Genomic DNA, 22954 nt, shown 5'->3' on the forward strand with positions numbered 1-22954 from the left:
CCGCTGAAATTCATTAAACCTGTGTAAGAAGACATAATGAAATATATCCTTATATTTCTTAATAATTAAAGTCATATGAAACCTCAAATTAAAAAAATATGCATATGTTTTTTTAAAACTAAATGGATAGTTTTCATTATACAACTTATGTACATATACTTTTTTCTGAGGAAAATTCTTTAATTTGTCCATATTTAGAAGAAGTTTGCTTATTTTTAATTGCTTGCTGCCAGGAAGCAATTCACCGACATATTTTCCGTATGCATAGTGACCTAAGCGTGACCCTCCTCGTTAAAATCCGGTGATAGCAATACGCATGAATCTGTCATTAAAATAAACAATTACCTGATTGTATATGTTAAACACGTGCTAAATACCCATGCTTTTTGTTGATTATTTACTATAAAAAAAGTGCCTAACAAGATTTTGTGAGGTAGACGAAATTGACTTTAAAACGATCGTATTGACTTTTGATGTGCAGAAATAGGCAGATCGGACATATTTTGACTTTGGTTACTTACTTCTTAAGTTTGGGATTAATTGTAATCAACATATTCCAATGAGACTGAAAAATGCTTTTTTTTATTATGATAAATAATAATTTTACCTGCCGTAGTCGTGCGTAAAATATATTTCGGTATTTCTCTTACGAAAATGACTTGTTTAATGGAACAAAACGTATTATTTGTAAACTTCTCTTTACTCTTCACAATAGGCTTTTAAAAAATAACCTTTCCAACTGTATATTCCAAAAATTTTGTGAAAATCGAATAAGTGGCAATTCTTACATTTCATACCTTAACTTTCATTGATAAAACATAATATTGACTCGTCCAGTGTCCAGTTTGAAGGTCATTTTAGTTACCGGTCACATTCATGCACGTTCTAATTAATCAATAGTCATGTATGAAAAGCATAAACAAGTTTGAAGGTAAACTAATAACAACTTAATCCAATCAAATTGCCTACGATTCAATAACAATGACCAGTCCACATCATAAAAATGTATAGGGGTAAACTGGGTAGGGAGAAAATGTCAGATATATTAAGTTCATTATTTTGCAATAACGAGTAAAAATTTGTTAACCGATAGATTTGTTATAATTTCATAATCATGTCGTTATGTATTGGTATAGTTTTTGGATCTTTCATTAGCGTATTTAAGGCTGTAGAAAGTTTGGCCTTCAAAAGTCAACATAATCATGGACTTTAAAAAGAAAATTCGCCTTTTTAAAACATTGAATGTTTCACAAATAAACGCGACAACAAAGCAAAATCATTTCTTAAAACACTGCAAAAAAATTAATTCTGATTGATGCAGTGGTATTGTCATAAATTGCCCTGGAGTGAACATAGGTACATCAAACGTCGAATTCCCTCACACAATGTTATCACACACTTATATATGGTGAGAATAAGTAAACTTCGGCTTCAAAACACGGCATTTAATGAGTAGCCATATTTGTTTAATCATAACAGACAGATATAAAAAAAAATTGACGATTATACGATATATTTGCGTAAAAAATGATAAAATCGTGCACAGAGGACTTTGTTTATGATATATACATGCATTGGTTCAAGAATTGGATGAACATTATTTTTCACCAGTCACTCGTTTCTTAAGATATATAAGATATAAGATTTTATTGATATAAAAATCCAAAATCTGGATTGTCATCAACACATGCACAAAGAACAAACAAACAGTAATCATTACAATCAATTATATGTACATAAAATGGCAATCTAATTAAAAACCGATCTCTCATCGCTCCTGTTTCTGATATATCGCGTGGGAGATCTAACGAAACCCGCTTTGAGGTCACATGTGAGTGACCTCGTAGGTGTGTCTTTTTCGACCAATGAAATTGAGTCTTCCACGATCTTGGAAGTTTAACGTACTACAAAGGGATGTAACTCATTTTATTTACGACGAAATCGTCAGTCTTAATAATTCATAAACTTTTTTGATTGGCTTATTAATAGGTCGTCAACTCATTTGCATATCTTTATAAATTCATGACTTTTAGTTCACTCACATGTGACCTCAAAGCCGGTTTCGTTAGATCTCCCACGCGACATATCAGAAACAGGAGCGATGAGAGATCGGTTTTTAATTAGATTGATAAAATGGTAATATATATTTTCTTTCTTATCTATCTATTTGACTGAGGAGGTACAGTTTTACATCATAGTTATACAATTTATATACTAAATAACGTAAAATAGCTCAAGTTAGTGAACGTCTGAACTTGTACATCTCACTAATACCTTTTATGCAACATTTACTGACATCATAATCGTTACTTCGAAAAATGAGGTGAAATTTTTCTATGTCTGAAAGATTATTGAAAGATGGTGAAATATCTGAAATATTCTGAAAAAAAATAATTCTCAACTCATTGAGTTTGGTACATTTTATGATGAAGTGTAATTCATCCTCAACTTCAAATTTACATAGAGGGCATATTCTGTTTTCTAAATCCATCTTTCTGTGTCTGCCCTTTTCAATCATAAGGATACTATTACTTATTCTAATTCTCACAAAGTTTGAAATATCAGCTCTGTCTATATCTAATTTTAAAAAGACTTCCATTTCAAATTTCTTTTTCAAATCTTTGTAAGTTCTTAATTTATTTCCTCTTTTATCAATAATATTTTTTGAAATAGAATGGTCCCAAAATTTTATGAAATCATTTTTCAATTTTTTATATATAATAACAGTCAAACGATTTTTACTAAATGAATTTTGATTTTCCCAGACATGGTCAAATCCAACTTTTTCAAATAACAGTTTCATTTTAATTCTATACCAGTCTGACTTATTATTAAGGTTTGATGAATAAATTTTATTTATTAAGCTATCCGGATTTGAATTGACTATATGATGCCAGTAACCTACACAAAGTTTAGTAGCATCAACAGAGCATGGGATCATACCCAATTCTCCCAAAACTGCTAAATTTGAAGCAGTTTTGTTAACTCCTAAGACATATTTAGCAAATTTAATTTGTACTTTAACAGGTTGATATAAAAAATATCTTGACTCCATGGAAACATTATTTTTCAACAAAGTATCTAAACATAAAACTTCACTACAATAAAGAAGTATAGGTTTAACACATGAATCAAATAATTTAAGATTTGGTAATATATTTAAGGCAGTTGCTATTTGTCCGGCCAATGCAATGCGCAGGTCACAAATACCAATTTGCGTTTGTGCGTGTAATGTTATCTTCGTTAGCACCATGCAGGGGCCGCAAATTATACATATATAAGTAGATTTAAAAGATATTTTTTTGCAATGTGAAATTGTAAAGCCTCAATCTTGTCAAAGTTATACTGCTAGCTTAATGGTTAAATTGAAATGTCAAAAATAATTTCCAGACTTGCATGACATGTGACCATTTTATACTCATGTGGGAAGGCTATGTGTATACTCTTTCTTCCTATTTTAAGTACAAAGTAATTACATATGTATAGAATTATTCATAATAAAAAAAAAATTCAAAACAAGTTCAGGAAAACGGAAAAATTATATTCCTCTAACGGTCATCCTTCATTAGAAAATCTCTACTTTCTTGCAGACACAAGCTCTTATAAACTTTACTGTCTAAAAAAATAAGTCTACGTATAAAAATGGCCATATTGTTAAAAATGAAAAATTCTATCGCCATGACACTTGGTCAACTGTCTTGAAATTATTGAGTCTTATGTCAAAAAAAGGTACAACATTGATATGTCTGAAGCTGTCAAATAGAATTATAGACCTCCTTAACATAGAATTATACACATGTTTAGTGAGAGGTGGTAGATTTTTCTATAATTTGTCCCCAAAAAATTAAACAACACTATAAAAATATTATTACGAAATACAAAGTGGAGTTTCTTTAATGCATTTATTGTTCTAAAGAAATTCATAAGGTGAGGGGTATGGGTGACAACGGGGTTCTCTTTTCCCAAATCCTTCTTTTTCTCCTTAGATCCAACTTTTGTTGTCCCCTATATGTCATATCCCCATTTTTTACAGACTATATATCCCATATCCCCTCTTTTTGTAACCCCTATATCCGGCCACTTCAAAAGATTAATTTTCAGAATATAACCAGTAATTTTATTAGTAAGACATGCTTTTGTAAAGTCCTTCTACCACTACTCTTGCTTCGATAATATTGTCCTCCATTTATAGTTATACTGCGTGTCGAATTTGGTAAAAGTTTAGTTCTTCGCTTAATTACCTTTAAGTTTCCCTTTTTCTTGTGATTTTTAAGTCTCTTTCATAAAATTAAATCTTTCTCAGAAGTTGGAAGTTCATTCTATCATACACGTCTCAAATTATGAAAACTAGCAAATTTATCAAAAATATTAATTTTTCAGCCATGATCGCATCAGTGATCGGATTACACGCGACCCCCTGGTGCTGCTGAAGATAATAAATTACATTTACTTCCGCCAGCATATAAACGACATGCGCATTTCAATGACCGGATAAATAGGCCTAGCACTATTCGTCCGGCTAGCCGGACAAATAGCCACTCCGTATATTTAATTTGTCTGAATGCAAAGTTTTAAAAATGCAAAATGATGCTTTCCTTGCTTTTTTACATAAGTATTCATTTGCCTTGGTAAAGCTACCTGAAGGTTTAAATAATACTCCAAGATATTTGTATTCTGGTGTAATTTCTAATACATAATCTTTGTACTTAAAATTGTGTTTTTTAATTACTCTCCCAGATTTATTGAAAATAATAACCTTTGATTTGTCTATATTTACTGATAAATTCCATGTATCACAATAATTTGATAACTTACTTAAACAATTTTGCAAACCATTTGCAGATTCTGATATCAAAACAATATCATCTGCATACATAAGACAAGATAAATTTACATTATTTATTACAGTAGGGTCACATGTGTTGTCAAATATATTAACCATGTCATTTACATATAAGGAAAAAAGAGTTGGACTTAAAATACAGCCTTGTTTTACTCCCACTTTTGATGAAAATGACGTTGTTTCGCCTTCTGTAAACTTAATTGAGTATTTAACTTCAACATACATATTTTTCAAAATATTGAAAAAACAGCCTGATAAATTATAACAGGACAATTTATACAATAATGCTTCTCTATTAACTGTATCAAAAGCCTTCTTAAAATCAAAAAAACAGACATACAATGATTTAGATAGCTTGAAGGCCTTATCAATAAGACATTTTAAGGTTAAAATATGATCACTAGTTCAACAGTGTTTTTTAAATCCAATTTGTTCACTACAAACATTATTTTCCTCAAGAAAATCATCCAACCTGTTTGACAATATTTTAGTAAAAAAATTTCCAAAACAACTAGATAATGCAACTCCTCTATAATTAGAGGGGTCATTGAAACAACCACCTTTAAAGATTGGTTTTATAAAATTTTCTCTCCATAAATCAGGGTAGGTTTCACATTTTAATATAGCATTGAAAAAAACAGACAAACACCTTAGGATTAATATTACATGTAATTTTTAACATTTCATTCAATATACCATCAGGCTCACTTGCCTTTCCAAACTTCAGCTTCTTTGCTGCCTTCTGTACCTCCTCAGTTGTAACCTCAGAATTTAAAATTTCAATGTTTTGATTTTTGTAAGAAGATGTGTGAGTATCTTCATTTTCATAACTATTTATATGATCTATATTAATTAATTTATTAAAATAATTCAACCATTCCTTTGGGGATATATTACAACTGGGGTCATTACTTGCTTTTTCTTTTAATTGATTTACTGACTTCCAAAATTGTGATGGAATCTTGTCTTCAGATTCTAAAATGTTTTTTAATAATTTATTTTTAAAAAGTCTATGTTTTTTCTGGTTAATTTATTAAATTCCTTTTTATTTAAAGCAACTTTTTGTCTCAAATTTTTGTCCCAAGGATTATTACTTAAATTCCTTGCCAATTGTTTCACATGTCTGTACTTAACTTCACATTCATCATCATACCACAATTTTTTCTTTTTTCTTCTTTTCTGAAAATCTGATTTATTTGACATATTTTTTATATCATTTTTGTCGAGCCTGCAACTTTTGTTGCAGAAAGCTCGACATAGGGATAGTGATCCGGCGGCGGCTACGGCGGCGGCGGCGTTAGCTAACTTCTTAAAAGCTTTATATTTTAGAAGGTGGCCGACCTGGATGCTTCATACTTTGTATATAGATGCCTCATGTTACGAAGTTTCCGTCAGTCACATGTCCAATGTCCTTGACCTCATTTTCATGGTTTAGTGACCACTTGAAAAAAAAGTTCAGATTTTTTGTAATGTTGAATTCTCTCTTATTATAAGTAATAGGATAACTATATTTGATATGTGCTTACCTTGCAAGGTCCTCATGTCTGTCAGACAGTTTTCACTTGACCTCGACCTAATTTCATGGATCAGTGAACAAGGTTAAGTTTTGGTGGTCAAGTCCATATCTCAGATACTATAAGCAATATGGCTAGTATATTCGGTGTATGGAAGGACTGTAAGGTGTACATGTCCAACTGGCAGGTGTCATCTGAACTTGACCTCATTTTCATGGTTCAGTGGTTATAGTTAAATTTTTGTGTTTTGGTCTGTTTTTCTCATACTATATGCAATAGGTCTACTATATTTATTGTATGGAATGATTGTAAGGTGTATGTGTCTAGCGGGCAGATGTCATCATGTGACCTTGACCTCATTTTCATGGTTTAGTGGTCAAAGTTAAGTTTTTGAGTTTTGGTCTTTTTATCTAATTCTATATGCCATAGGTCAACTATATTTGGTGTATGGAAATATTTTATGATCTTTATGTCAGTTGCGCAGGTTTTATTTGACCGTGACCTCATTTTCACGGTTCATTGCACAGTGTTAAGTTTTTGTGTTTTGGTCTATTTTTTTTAAACTATAAGTAATAGGTCAACTATATATGTTGTATAGAAGCATTGTTAGCTGTACATGTCTGCCTGGCATGGTTCATCTGACCTTGACCTCATTTTCAAGGTTCATTGGTCTTTGTTTAGTTGTCTTGGTTAATGTTCTGTTTGTGTGATAGTTGTTATAAAGCTTAGCTTTATACTTAGGACTATCAACATAATATCAATGATTAGTAAAGAAGGCGAGACATTTCAACGTGTGCACTCTTGTTACTTTTTGTTGTAGCACTTATCAAAAAAGAAGAAAATTCAGAAACTTTTTCATTCTGACTTTTAATTAAAGAGAATACTTTAAACAGAAAAACTGATCAGCAATACAAAATCTAAAAAATCCCTATATGATTGCAACATTGATTGTCATTGTACTAGTATCGTCTGCGAGGATATTCCAGCCATTTAGTTTTTTTTCCGGTAGCGACGAAATTGTCGGTGCCATCAACATCTTTTTAGTTTTTTGCCTATATGAAGTCAGTTTGATATAATATTTAGGAACAACTTGTGAAAAATTACGTTACTATCGGTACATATCGAACATTTAAATGAATGTTGAGTCTTAATTAAATTTTCTTGACAACCTCCTAAAACAGCGAACAATACATTATTAAGACAAATTCAGTACTGTAATTAATCATTATGCCATTAATATTTATACAAGTAAATTACAATAATATAAAGATCTTCATCGAATGAACGCGCAGTGAAGAAGACTGAAAATGTACAAAATAAATGAAAATGACAATGATTTTTAAGAGCTGTTTAAATCAAAACTTCAGGACCGTTTCATGAAAAAAATAAATTGGTTATACGTTGTAAGTGTCAGTTTGACGACTTTTTCTTGGCCCTGCTCGATAGGTCGCGGTCAAACGACGTTCAATTAATAAACAATTTTCAGTGTTAAGTTTTCTGTTTACGTTAGTTTGAAAGGATCAGCACAACTGGTGATAAATCAATGATATTTTCTATAAAGTTTCAATCAGTTTGACGACTATTTCTAGGCAATATATAGTCACGGTCAACAATAAATAATGTTTTCAATGTAAAGTTATCATTGCTTAATTCAGTTTTATATGAACTGCTTATGAAAGATCAGCAGTGGTAGATCTAGCCATTTGCAAAAGGAGGGGGTCCAGACCCAAGATAAAAGGGGGGGGGGGGGTTGCAACTATTAATGTGCCAATTAGAATACATTGATGGTCCAAAAAGGGGGGTTTCAACTCCGTGAACCGGCCCTCCCCCTGGATCAGCCACTGATCAGAGATATTTTCTATAATGCTGCATTTCTAAGAGAACATATATCAGTTTGACGAATAGTTCTACTTATTTATTGTCACAAGTTTTAATTTTTTTTTTATAAATTCAATTTTCTTGCATCCACACGAATTGCATTGCAACTGTTCATTTCTTACACTACCCCATTTCGGTGATGTTATTAAAATTACCAAGTAGTTGGAATAAGGGTTCCAATTACACCTCATGCAGTATGACAATCTATCATTTTAACGCACTGCCTTCTATGTCATCGTCCAGCAGTTTTTAATTTGTTAGCAACGTTGTTGTCCATCAGATTGTCTTTTTCCGCTTAAATTTCTACCCGACAGGCGAGACAAATTTCTCTGAATCCTCAATTTATGATCATTTATATAGATTTTGCGACATGTTTTATTAACTCAATCTCGCCGTATGAGATTTTGTTTATTATACTAGTGTATATATTGCAGAAATTCAAGATCTAAAAATAACAATTTTAAAATAACACTTTCAATTGACGACATTGACTCCCAGTAATAGTCTTAAATGCCTTTAATAGCTATGAATGATTCATATTTATTTTCGGCAGATTAGTGGAATAAAAGTGGCCCATAAGGGACTTATCATTATTTACCTGGGAGGGGGGACGGTCATTTTGAAATCAAACGTATAAAATTTTCTTGATCCCCCATAAAATTTATCTATTTTTATTTGACCCCCCCCCCCTGTAAAACATTTAAAAAATGTGATCTCCCCTCTAATAAACATGCCAAAATTTTAGCATGCAAAACACTTGTATCATGGTATTTCACAGAAATATTGCAAACATGAAATATTCTCAGTGGATTCAGTCCAAAACCATATTTGAGGGAAAATTGCCTTGACATACACGTAGGACTCTTCGTACGAATACTAATGGGTAGGGCAAGCAAGTGCTTTGGGAGGCTAAATTTTCTGATTTTTTTCTAATTTTCTCTATCTATTGGGCTATTAAAGAAAACTTTTTAAAACTGTAAAAGCACATTATTTACTAAGAGGGATCTATTGAATGTCCCTCCTCTCTTTCATCTTGAACAATTCAATTACTCATTTTTTGTCATATTTCATTTATAAATGTGTGATAGTAACCCAATTTTTTTATTTATTAGCCTAAAAGGTACAAAGTTTAAGGGAATGAGAGCTATAGGTATAAATGGACCCATAGGAATCTGATATAAATGAAAACAAAAAGGCACATTAGTGTGTTCCTCATCTCAGAATCATCTATTGTATCAATATTCAACTGTTTTTTTATGCAGAATATTTGACCATTTATTGGAGAATTTATGGCTCTACGCTATATTCTTTCCTGATGAAGTGTGATTTGAATTTTTGGACAAAATTTCGCACAAATCGTTGTACATTTCATTTTAATTTATACTTATAATATATATGTTTTCTCAAACTTTTAGGCTGATTATAACATAAATTGGAACCAATGCTCGTTAGACTAATAGTGTAGTGAATGCAGTGATTGAAATATAACGACTGGATTATTCGGGTTATGAAGCACCTATGCATTCTGAATGAGATAAAATGACACAAAATGGCAGCTTACTACATCACCAAAGTTATGGGATATATCTTACTTAATTGTATATGTTTGGAGGTAAAATATATTTCCATTTGACTATAAAAACAAATTTGAAGCCCCCTTTTCCACAAACTAATTTTTTTTACCCCCCCCCCCCTGTATTTTGACCACCCCACCCTCCCAGATAAAAAATGATAAGTCCCTAAATCCTCCTTTTTTATGTATTTTATTAAAAAAGAATTTAACCTTTGACAGATTAAAAACCATATCATATACATGATATATATATGTGTGTAATACAACGATAACTGCTGGTATATCAAGTGTCCGGAAATACCAATTAAATTTAAATTCCTGCGTGATTGAAAGTTGATCTCTGAGGTTGATCTGGAAAAATCAGGAAACTTTCGGTCTATTTTTAGCGTTTCCACAAAACACATATTGATTCGACTGAAGACTGACAAAACACGTAATCGATGGAGGCTGCAGCGATGGAAGGCAAGAGGAAAGTTGTTATAGCTATGGATGGGAGCCAGCATGCTTTGTATGCATTGAATTGTGAGTACTGTACACTACAAATAAGTGATAATTCTTAAAAGTAGGTCAATAATACAGTTGACTTGCAAATGAACTATTTACGATAAAACGGAAACAAAAAACAGGAAGTCAAATTTTATTCACAAATTTATGTTTATAATTTATTGATTAAGTTGTTTTTATAAACATTCTTTCCACATCTAACTGCTTATAAATATTGATCGTTTTAGGGCTAAGCTATGTGTCAACACATATACATGTTTTTGTGTACCTGTGCAAATTTCATGTAAATGTGTAATGCATCAAAATAGATGTTTTTATCATAAATAAAGAAGTTTCGTATCTATATAGATTGAAGTGTAACTTGTGGCACTCAAATTAGGGCAAGCATAGCCGGCAAACGTAACTACTCGGCCATTCTCGCTATGCAGTGCAACCAGAAAGGCCGAGTAGTTCCGATTGGCATAGGCGGATCCAAGGGGGGTTGGGGTGCAGGTTGCCTATATAGGGAATCACTGAATAATGATTTTTATGTCTGTCTGGATCCGCCACTGCCAAGATAATTATACATGAATAAAATGAGAAGTGGAATGTTCATATCAACAAGGTATCAACCAAATTACAAAAACCTCGAAAAGCCAGCCTTTTAGTGAGTTTTAGAGTGCACGAGTTCTGCATGCACATTATGTCACGATATGTTTTACAGTCATGCAGTTATTTTAATTGATAGATACGATAATATGTTTTAAACCTTGAGCCTAATCCAATCTCCTTGAAACGGTTACGATTCTACCAAATTTTCCAAGATCAAGTAGCTTTAAAATAGGAATAGTCATACAGAATTTCACAGTAATGACCAGTAATGATGTTTTAATGTACACTCTGTCATGTCTGTATATGTATTAATTAACTATGTATAAACATGGAAGTATTTCTGTTTAGTATTGAATTTATATTAAGATCCATTTTGTTACATCTTGTGATCAATTTTATTTGGCAATCGCCAATGGCAGTCAGCAGGGTTAAAGAACATCAGTTGTTTAAATATACTTCTTCACTTTTTTTTGTCTTTCGGAAAATGTTATTTGTGCTGTAGTTAGACCCTTCTACAACAAAATTTGTTTTACATGCACACGTATAAAAGTTGCGGTTTTCATACAACGCAATCATAGGTTTGAACGTAGTTTTCAATTTAGACTCGTAAACATGGAAGTATTATTCAATTATTATTGTCAATATAATACTTCCATGGTATAAACAAAAACATTGTAAAAAGGAAAGGTCAGAATTCAATTCTTAAGACTCTCAGATCAACAATTTTTTGGAAGAAGTTTAAAGTTGACTAGTATTTGAGAAGCCTATTACATGTGAAATAAATAAAAAAAAGAACATGTGATATGTTTGCCAACGAGACAACTCTCCACAAGAGACCAAATCTGGGTTTTGTCGGAGTTTAAACGTGATGGCCTCTATACGGACTCATATGTATGTGGGAACTGTACTGAAGTAACGGGCAAGCACGTATGACGAAAGTTTCTGGTACATTCCTGATTTAGATACATGTATATGTCAATGTCTGTCGAAGTTTCAGTTTTGTATTCACTTCTTGTAGTTATTAATTCCACGCAATATTATATATTTTGAACCGCATTCAGTATTCCCACAATTAATTGTGATACTGCGAAATTGAGTTCCGGAAATAGTAAACACGTGAAAAAATTGGTCAAAGTGATAAATATTTAGAAGTGTTTGCACTTTTCCTTAGCCAAAAGACGTAAAATATACAGTAGGGCATGGAAAATAAAGCAAGGACGGAGACTTTGACACCAACAGTTTTTTTCTAGTCTTAAACTCTTATACCCCAGTCCCACTTGGCCACGTTCGCACTACCATCTGTGAAAAAAATGCAAATTTTAATGATCGTAGTACGATCGTGTAGATCGCAGTATAAGGTCGTATCACGGTCGTGGTGAGGTCTTCAAGATCGTGATGAGCGTGGCAAACTTTGAACATGTTCAAAACAATCGTGGTGCGGTCGTGGCGAAATCAGGTCGTAGTAGAAGCGTAGTGAGAGCGCACTAAGATCGTAGTAAGATCGCAAAGGTCGCTGTACCATCGCAGTGAGAGCGTATCGAAAGCGTGATTCTATTCGGAGAAACTGCGCTACGTGATCATTGCGACGTTATTTTGACCTCACTACGACCATCACGTTCTCACCGCGACCAAACTACGCTTCCGCTACGACTATACCACGCTGTTTACGACCATAGTACGATTCTAGCACGCCCTTGCCGTCCTCATCACGCTCTTCTTACGACCTGACTACGTTCATACTACGACGATTATTCTCATTGTCATTTTCCCATAAAATATATTAACGCTCTCCAGGTTTTGTTTGTCTGTATGTAACTGGGACGTCTTGTCTATTTTCTCTAACGGCTCAGCCATGCTTCTTGTTTTCATATAGATTAGACCGTTGGTTTTCCCGTTTGAATGGTTTTACACTAGTAATTTTGGGGGCCTTTTATATCTTGCTGTTCGGTGTAAGCCAAGGCTCCGTGTTGAAGGCCATATCTTGGCCTATAATTGTTACTTTTAAAAATTGTTACTTGGATTGAGAGTTGTCTCATTGGCACTCATACCACATCTTCCTATATCTATTGACACATCTGTTTCATATCTGCTATCGTTCACTAAAATATCGTCATTTCAGCTTTATGGACCAGCAATAGGTTGTAATTTAGGTCGGATTGGTCCGTCTGACATCTCTACTTGATCATGATTCGTTACTATCAGAGCTCCATTTGCCTCTACATCAACCCTAACACCACGCCCACGTGTTCTCGTAGATTTTGGTGGCATGACTGTATTTTTTTCGAGAAATCTACGTATCAGAAATAGAACTGAAGGAATGATACTGTATTTATATGGAACACGATGTTGACGTTATTGCTGAGAGCGTAGTAAGATCGCGGTTTGAACGTAGTGTATATAATCGTGGTAAGAACGTAGTGTAATCGTGGTAAGAACGTGCTATAATCGCAGTAGAAGCGTGGGAAGATCGTGTTGCAATCGGATAACTCGTGGTATGGTCGTAGTGATAACGTGATGAGCGTAGAAAGATCTTAATAAGCGTAGTAAGATCGCAGAATAAGCGTGGTGAGAACGTGTTATAATCGTAGAGTTATCGTTGTAGAAGCGTAATGAGGACGTAGTTGCATCGTGAAAGCAACGAAAATTTACATTTTCATGCCGCTCATACCGCGACCTCACCACGATCTGAATTTAATTTAGATCGCGGTGAGCGTGGTGCGATCGTGGTCTAGTGGGACTGGGGCTTTATCAACTTATAAGATATATGTTTGGTTGGTTGTTCTTTGCCTTTTTGGTGTTGTTTAGCACGAGAAAAATATAAAACAAATTGATTTCAGATAATTAAACAGTGTTACCAAACGTATATGTTAGTTCAATACAAGAATTATACAATATACTATACTATAGACCACCAGCGAAAGTGTGTTATCATGTTTACTGTCAAAAATTCACATTGTCAGCTGACAAGGTAGATGCACCGATTACAAAATTAACACGCGTTGAAAGAAGTGAAATGTTATCTTCAGGTTTAATTGCATTTCGTATTTTAAGATTTTCTGTTCTGTATCATTACAAAATCTAAGTCTAAGGAGTTTATACTATTCAAAGAATTTCAATTTGTTCGTGAATCTTCACGGATTCTTATTAACTCCTATAATTGGTAAAACTTGAGAAAAAAGTATTAAAAAATAAGTGACACCTAAACGATTTTAAAATGAAACTTGAAATGTATCATTCCTAGCTGATATGAAACAACATCTCATTTAAGTCCGAGAACGGCCTAAGTAAGGTAAACAAGGGTACTCAATTTTAAAAACCATGTGCAAGAAAAAGTCCAGACAAATGTTAAGTAACAGAAAGACGAACATGTACTAAGAGTATTAACACCACTCTATACTATTCACGGGTAATGGGACTTGCATATATATTCCCGAACTCAATATCTACACATTTATAATAAAAAATAATCTGCTTTGTTTTCAGGGTTTAAAGAAAATGCACACAAACCTAATGATTATGTGTACCTTGTTCATTCTATAGAGCTACAACATGCACTACATAACTCAAAATGGCTTTATGGTAAGTTTAGGGATTCATAACTAGAGAAGAGGTGTGAGCAAAAGTGGTCCGGGTTATTGTTTAAACGCTAATAAAAAGAACGAAGTTTGTTGGTTTCGACCGCCTGTTTTTGACATATAAAAACACATTTTGAATATATTTTTGTAGATCTTCGCTATAACAATTTGACTTATAAAACATTCATAATTACGAATTATACATTATACAAATGGAATTTTTATAACGCATAAAGATTTTTTTTAACTTCAGTTTAAATCTTTACTGTCAATAAACTAATAAAACAAGTCAAGGTCGTCACAAACAATAAAGGTATGAAAACAGTATAAAAACATAAATCATAAAAATAACAGATCGGGTTTTATATTTATTGGTGTTTACGGGTTTAAAATATATGAAATGTTTTTAATCTGATAAAATGACTTGAAAAAAAATGATCAGAAAATGGTTTTTTTTATTCAAGGCGGTGCTTCATATTTTTCAAAAAGACGCTTACGCAGTTTAATATAAGCAGCGATTACCTTTAATAATTATTTTGATATATAAATATTAATTATAAACTTTTTTCATTTTCAATTTTTTTTATATTTTACAGAACCTCAAGCAACCGATGTTGACACCTTAGGACCATTGATTCGAGAAGAAAGAGCCATTATCAAAACCAAAATGGATATGTTAGGAAAGCATCTCGTAGATTTACAGGTATAGTTTTGGGCGTATGACATTTGCGCCGATTTTGAAAATTTGCATTCTTTCATTTGCGCCGATTTCATTTTTTCATTTGCGCCGATTTTATATTTGCTCCTAATTAGATTTACAGGTAAGTTAAAACTTGTACATGTACTGTGCTATACCATTGGTAAAATCTGGTTATAATTGTTTTTCATCCATGTTTAAGTTAATTTTGATTCATATTGTTCTGGAACTTCGTTGTAACTTGATGGTTATATTGCACATTGAAACGGACCGAGAAGTAAATTTCGCAATCATCGAGGGCCATACATATCGGAAGGTCAGTGTTCTCAAACATAACTACATATCTTACTAATGTACCATAAAATCGTGTAAAGCCAGAGTTACCACGGATTCTATTGTCAAAACACAGATCGAGCATAACCATGTGGTAAATGTCCGAAAGACAGATGCTAAAGAACTACGGATACGGTCAACAAGGAAAAAAGTCTGGAGATGTATCTTGTAGGCCTTTGAGCAGGGGACAACAGTTATATACATGTTGTGATTGACAATTAATTACATTTGTACAAGTGGCGAATGGAAGAGGTCAATAATGATAAATGAAAAATAACATGACTTGGATGGAGAGTTCTCTCATTGACACTCACATCTTCTTATATCTATTCACCTGTAATTTACCTGTAATAAAATCGGCGCAAATGAAAACAAAAATCGGCGCAAATGAAAGAAAAAATCGGCGCAAATGCAAAACGCCGATAGTTTTGTTTGAATATGCATCCATTTCTTGCTGGCGTATTCATCTAAACCATCATAGACACTCGTTTATATTTCATGTATATAAATATAAAAGAAATAATTATAGCACAAATGAATGAAAGAGTGATTACATCCCATCCCATCCCGTCCACAAGATTTGTCGTTGTACAAAGAAAAAATCGGCGCAAATGCAAAACGCCGATAGTTTTGTTTGAATATGCATCCATTTCTTGCTGGCGTATTCATCTAAACCATCATAGACACTCGTTTATATTTCATGTATATAAATATAAAAGAAATAATTATAGCACAAATGAATGAAAGAGTGATTACATCCCATCCCATCCCGTCCACAAGATTTGTCGTTGTACAAAGAAGTTTAGGAAGCATCACATGCATAAAATATGAACTCAACACGTTGTAAATATCATGCGTCCGAAGCGCTTCCCTCGTTTTACCTTCGCCGGGAACGCTCAAAAACGTCGAGTGAGTAAACATCCCTTTAGAATTTTTGAGTGGATTTTTTGTTTACATCTTTTTTTTTTAACAAAATGAATAGAACAGCTGTAAATAAATCCGAAGCAAGTTTTGAAAATCGCTTTGTTTTATTCGGAAATTTATTTATTGATAAAATTGACAATGGAATTGGGGAATGTGTCAAAAAGACCCCAAACCGACCAAAGAGCAAACCGAAGGCCACCAATGGGTCTTCAATGCAGCGAGAAACTCCCGCACCCGGAGGCGTGCTTCATATAGCCCTAAACAAAAATGTACATGTATAATAGTTCAGTGGTAATGGACGTCATACTAAACTCCGAATTATACACAAGAAACTAAAATTAAAAAGCATACAATACTTACAAACGCCAGAGGCTCCTGGCTTGGGTCAGGCGCAAAAATGCGGCGGGGTTAAACATGTTTTGTTTAGATCTCAACCCTCCCCCTTTACCTCTAGCCAATGTAGAAAACAAACGCACAACAATACGCACAGTAAAACTCAGTTCATAAGAAGTCCTAGTCCATGTCAGAATAGGTAACAAAAGAAACCAAACAAAATAACTCTATAGCAGTTACTGACATGCCAGTTGTAGACCTCAATTACATGTAAACTGATTGAAAGATTGTCCTCATCATATGAATATCAAGTACAATCCCTCCCGTTAGAGGTTACGTAATATACTATCATAAAATATATGGGAAGAACATAACCCGTAACATTCCAACAACTGGTTTCAGAATAAATGTGTTTATTTCCGATGCAAATGCCCTATAATTGAATCATTATTAAAGCCAAACTGTGCAATCTTTAATGATCTGACAACAGTATCGTAACTGTATCCCTTCTTAATATGTCTGTTCAAACGGTTTTTTTTTAGCTTTTGAGGTGTATGCCGACATTTTTGTGCTTCGTAAAGTAAAAAGATTGGATGTGAAATACCTCAACATATAAGATGTCTGCATATTAAATTATATTTACTAGTGATGTCCTTGTACCGATGATGAAATTTAGTAAATGTTTTGACTAGTTTGTGATATCGAAAACCCTGGTGTAATACACGAATTTCTCTCGTTAAAACCTAATACGTTGTTACATACACGAGCGAATCGTACAAATTGAGATATATAAACACCATAAGATTGTGACAAGTGAATGTCACCATCTAAAATGGATAATTAACGAGAGGAAATGAAAAATATCTTTTATCATAAATTTTGGTATTGAATTTCCCGTTAAAGATATAGATATCTAGATCGAGGAAACTGCAGTGATTATTATTAGTATTAGATTTATTTAAAGTTAGTTCAACACGATACATTTCTTTAGTATACATACTGAAGTCGTCATTATTGAGGGCCAATACAGAAACAGGTCCGCAATAAGTGGTGCACAATTGGTCCCCATTGGAATTCCGATCACTTGACGATAGACGGAATCTCCTAAGCGAACAAAAAAGTTATCTGATAAAAAATCATTGGCAGTATGTCCAATTGACATAGTTCTTTTGTTTGGTGTCACTACTAAACAATGACCTAAAAGAGTTTAAACAAGTATTCAATTTTTTTCATAATAAGAATATGAGACAAAGTGGTATATAGGGTAGAAAAATCTAAATAGATTTTAAATCACCAATATAAGCATGTAATTTATAAAGTACTTCCAACGAATTTTTGACATGCCAAAACTAATTAATTCCACTATTTCCAAAGGCCTTATTTGAATAATTTATTATTAGGGTTTTTGATTGTACCAAGTGTACTAGAAAGTAGAATAATTCCTGATTTATGAACAGAAATCAAAAATATTTTGCAAAGAAAAAAAATGACTAACTGGAGAAATTTTAATCTTTTTTTGTTTTCTTACAGATGGAAGGTGAAGTAAAACCTAGCGAGTCAAAAAACCCAGGAGAAGGTATCGTTAAAGCAGCAGCAGAGGTGGGGGCGGAGTTTATCGTGACTGGTACCAGGGGTATGGGAACTATTCGCCGTACAATCCTAGGAAGTGTTAGTGACTACGTCTTACACCATGCTGAAGTACCAGTAATTGTTTGTCATAAACACAAGGAAAAACATTGAATGTTCATGGGATTGTTTTGAACGGTTGTATTGAGACAAATTACATTTTTATTTTATTTTTTGGCCAAAGAACAAGACATTCATTTATGACAACGACTGTATTTTTATTATTTCCGACAATTATTATGCATGGAATATTGAAATAAAATATTAAATCTCATTTCGTCTACTTTTCAACTGAGTTTTCTGAAGAAAAAAAAGGTAAATAATTTGGTGGCGGGTAAATTGTGCGGCTGTCAATAGTTTCATATAAAGGAACCAAGCCATACAAAACTAACAAAGGCAAGAGGTTGTACAATGTAACTATGATTTTTCAAATTTTAATATGTTGATACTAATGACAATATGGAGGTCAAATTCAATTTTTACGATGATCACTTTTTATAAAAGAGTTATGGTCCTTGGTCTATTGGAAAATGGCACTTTATGTTGTTTTTTATGAATGATCTACAATAATTTTGATATGCTGTTATTGATGACAAATTGTGGTCAAGTTTGATATTGGCGATTTTCATGTGTGTCGTTCATGAGTTTTCATGTTCTTTGGTAGACTGACAATTATTGTATTTTTTTTTGTGTTATAGGTTTCATCCTAGATACTTATAACTTCATGGAAAAACTGCACACATATTGGATTTGTGCATGCACCTGTTATAGCTATAATTGATTATTCCCCCAGTTATCCAGACTTTGTCATGTTTTCAGCAAAATTTATAGAAGTTTGTATCAATTTTATGAAATCAAACTCATCTTAGATCCTTAAAATCTCATAGGCAGATTGTTTACATATTGTCATTGAACACATACTGTTACAGAAATGTTTGTCATTTTGTCAGTTCAGTTCAGTTCAGTTCAGTCTTGTATATTCCTCCATTAATTGTGGAGCACTACACAAAGGGTATAGTTTTAGCAACTATGTACATCTTAAAACATAAGGAAACAAATAATTATATACAGATGACTGAATTTGGTTATAATAATCACTAAATGATAAATATCATAATTAATTCATAGGATTGTCATCATAAAGTTTTAAATATATATAATAATTCATATGTGCTGGCTTGTAAGAAAATGTTAAGAAACAACTGCATATATTTACAAATAAGAATTAAAATGGTCTCAAATTAAAATTACTTATAATTATTAGTCAGCAAAATTAACAATTTTGTTAAGATGGTAGCAATTTTGTGTAATCAATTTCTCATCATACTATCTTGCTTGTTCTTTGAAACTTCATTAGCAGATTGTACACATATAGAACTTGTGCACCTGCATGCTAATACATAATTGTTTGAGGAGTTCTCACCAGTAGCATGACATATGCAAACTTTTAGATTTTTCTACAAAATTTACAAAAGACAGTACCAAATTTTTACATAAACTGGTCTTACAGTTTTTATCCCTCAAAATGTTTTTGAAGCTTTTCACTTCCCATCCCATAATGTATTTTTATTCCCCCGCATATTAATTTACCCCTGTCCGTTCGTCCGTCCGTCCAGATAATGATACATTATTTGTACAGCTATCTCCTCCTACAGTTTTAGAGGTTACAATTTAAATATTTTATAGGATGTTCATACACATATAAATGAAGGTTTGCATGACCACAGTCTTTTGATTTATTTTCAAATATTCTGAAAATGACAGGATGTTAGACATTTTGTTATTTTTTTTTTTTTGTGTTAACTAAATTTAGAGATCGTGGTTTCTCCATCTATCTCCTCCTACAGTTTTGGAGATGCAGCTTTAATATTTTGTAGGATGTTCATACACATAATAGGGGTGTGCATGACCGCAATGTTTTGATTTCTGTGAAATATTCTGAAAAATAAAAAGTTTTTGGTACTAGCTGTATCAATCTAATTAAAAACCGATCTCTCATCGCTCCTGTTTCTGATATGTCGCGTGGGAATCTAATTAAAAACCGATCTCTCATCGCTCCTGTTTCTGATATGTCGCGTGGGAGATCTAACGAAACCGGCTTTGAGGTCACATGTGAGTGAACTAAAAGTTATGAATTTATAAAGATATGCAAATAAGTTGACGACCTATTAATATAATCTTTATTTGTCATATAAGTAACATTATACTTGTGACATAAACAAAAGTAACAGCAACAATAAAATAACTGAGTTAAACACACACATATCTATATATATACAAGTAAAAGTAACTAAGAGTCCCCTGTCCTCAGCTCTAAAGACTGTTTTATAAAGGAACCTGTTTTTTTCACTTGGTTTATATTAAAAGGATTTAGTAGGACTACTAGTTTTTCAGTATCAGATAGATTTGAAAACATAGGATTATCTATTGCAAGGTCATTATTAATAAGCCAATCAAAAAAGTTTATGAATTATTTTGACTGACGATTTCGTCGTAAATAAAATGAGTTACATCCCTTTGCCTTACGTTAAACTTCCAAGATCGTGGAAGACTCAATTTCATTGGTCGAAAAAGACACACCTACGAGGTCACTCACATGTGACCTCAAAGCGGGTTTCGTTAGATCTCCCACGCGACATATCAGAAACAGGAGCGATGAGAGATCGGTTTTTAATTAGATTGCTCCCACGCGACATATCAGAAACAGGAGCGATGAGAGATCGGTTTTTAATTAGATTGTAGCTGTATAATGAGATCATGATTAAAAATTTAGGTCGGAGACGGCGGCCGGAAATAAGCTGACGAGTCTTTATTAGTGTATCATATTCTTCTTTAACGACGATTTGTATCATTGTATTGCGTGAATTAAATTTTTGCTATTATCTTGAAAACTATTATAGCAAATAGACAGAAACTTCAAATCGCCGATAAATTAATTATCAACAAGGCATGCAAGATCTACTAATTAATCAAACATGGCCATATTCGTCAGTTGGGTCCTTATTATAGGAGATAGTGCACTTAATTAAACCGTCAACGATTGTTATAACTTTTTGGGGGCGTTATTGCTTAGGGGACGACCATTTGATATTCTGGGAGGGGGGCAGGAGGATTTGTTTTTGATCGGTTATCTGCACTGTTGAAGCAAGATTTTTCATTTTCATTAAAGCAAGGGACTGATTATTCATTTTCACAACTATAGTTTTGATATTCGAAAACATACAATTTTTTAAATGATGTGTTTATTATAAATAATACATATAGTATAGTCAAGTCATCATTTAATTAGATTAACCATCCCCCTCTGCAGAAATGAATCTTTTAAATTCCCAACTGCATATACATGTATTGCATACATACATAGTATTAAAGCTTAGTTATAAACTAGGCACTTCTAAATGTATTGGCAAAACATGCCAGAGGCGGATTTAGAGGGGGGCCCGGGCCCCCCTTTTTGGGAAAAAAATTGGTTGCTTATATAGGCAATCACTGAAGCGTGACTGGAGCGGCCCCCTCTTAGGTCAGTCAGTGGGCCCCCACTTATGAAAAATTCTGGATCCGCCACTGCATGCTACGCCGAGCTGAAATTTTTTTTTTAAGGGTTTTGGAGCCACTGAAGGCCCAAGAAGCTATAGAACAAATGATGCAAAATCATGCTTTCTGGATGTTCCGAAGACCCTTTCATAATCTGAAAATGAAGTTTTGTTTTAATAATTTTTTGACAATATTTTGGTCTCAAAGCAAAATGTATAAATTCAGTGTAAGACTGAAGTTTCTAGGGACAACATCAAAAGACCAATGTGCATGATAAAGCAAAAATGGAATTCACATAGTTAAGCGTGTGGCTGCTGTTTTTGTTTTAAACTCATGATCATAACAAAATTACTAGATTACAAAAGGAATGCAACACAAACAGAATACAGAAGGGCAATCAATGAACAAAAGACAAATAAATAAGAAACATTGATCCCGAAAAATCAGGGCTATAAGTCTGAGGGAAAACAGAACTTGCTTCTTGCAAGGCCCTGAACACAATTAATTGATATGGAGACAAAGCCCCCTTTAAAAAAATATATATAACCGATTGAGAGAAACTTTGAAAGCAAAATTGATGCACAAAAAAAAATTGGATTCGCCCGTTTTCTTCCGTTGATTCGTACAGAACAGATATTGATTATCATAACATCATAGAAGCCGGGTGAATATATAGCTATATTTGATGAACTTACTCCTGGAAAGAAATAAAGTAAGATGATCATGATAGATTAATATATCTTCCTTAAAACACACATTAAATGTCTTCCAGTTCATCAAAGATGTGTGTCCTTGGAAACCATTAGTTTATTTACACTGAACTAAATACGATTTTTTTCCGCTGCGAGAGGGGCACTGATTGGTAAAAAATACTGAAACATTTTAAGTCCGGTAAACAGAGTCTTTAACAATCCGAATCTATTCAAGGTTACTGCATAACGCATTTTTTGTCAATGAAGTGTGACGCAATTAACTATCCAAAGCCTAGTTCTTTTTTCATCGAAAGTGTTAAAAGGCTAGTAAGATAAA

The 22954-nt window shown here is 33.0% G+C and overlaps 1 protein-coding gene across 1 annotated transcript; it reads left to right on the forward strand.

Moving 5' to 3' along the window:
- Window positions 1-10110: 10110 nt before the first annotated feature.
- Window positions 10111-18663, forward strand: LOC143080417 (uncharacterized). The gene is made up of 4 exons (XM_076256260.1): window positions 10111-10330; window positions 14387-14482; window positions 15075-15181; window positions 18296-18663. The coding sequence occupies exons 1-4, from the start codon at window positions 10249-10251 to the stop codon at window positions 18503-18505; spliced, it is 495 nt and encodes a 164-aa protein (XP_076112375.1). The 5' UTR covers window positions 10111-10248; the 3' UTR covers window positions 18506-18663.
- Window positions 18664-22954: the final 4291 nt, after the last annotated feature.

The sequence above is a fragment of the Mytilus galloprovincialis genome, chromosome 1 (assembly GCF_965363235.1).
Source record: "Mytilus galloprovincialis chromosome 1, xbMytGall1.hap1.1, whole genome shotgun sequence".
Taxonomy (NCBI): domain Eukaryota; kingdom Metazoa; phylum Mollusca; class Bivalvia; order Mytilida; family Mytilidae; genus Mytilus; species Mytilus galloprovincialis.

What these genes read in the sequence shown, in the direction of transcription:
- LOC143080417 (XM_076256260.1), top strand. Translation starts at nt 10,249, where the DNA reads ATGGAGGCTGCAGCGATGGAAGGCAAGAGGAAAGTTGTTATAGCTATG. An exon ending in TGCTTTGTATGCATTGAATT is followed by an intron (nt 10,331 to 14,386) that starts GTGAGTACTGTA and finishes CTTTGTTTTCAG; the next exon opens with GGTTTAAAGAAAATGCACAC. An exon ending in AGCATCTCGTAGATTTACAG is followed by an intron (nt 15,182 to 18,295) that starts GTATAGTTTTGG and finishes GTTTTCTTACAG; the next exon opens with ATGGAAGGTGAAGTAAAACC.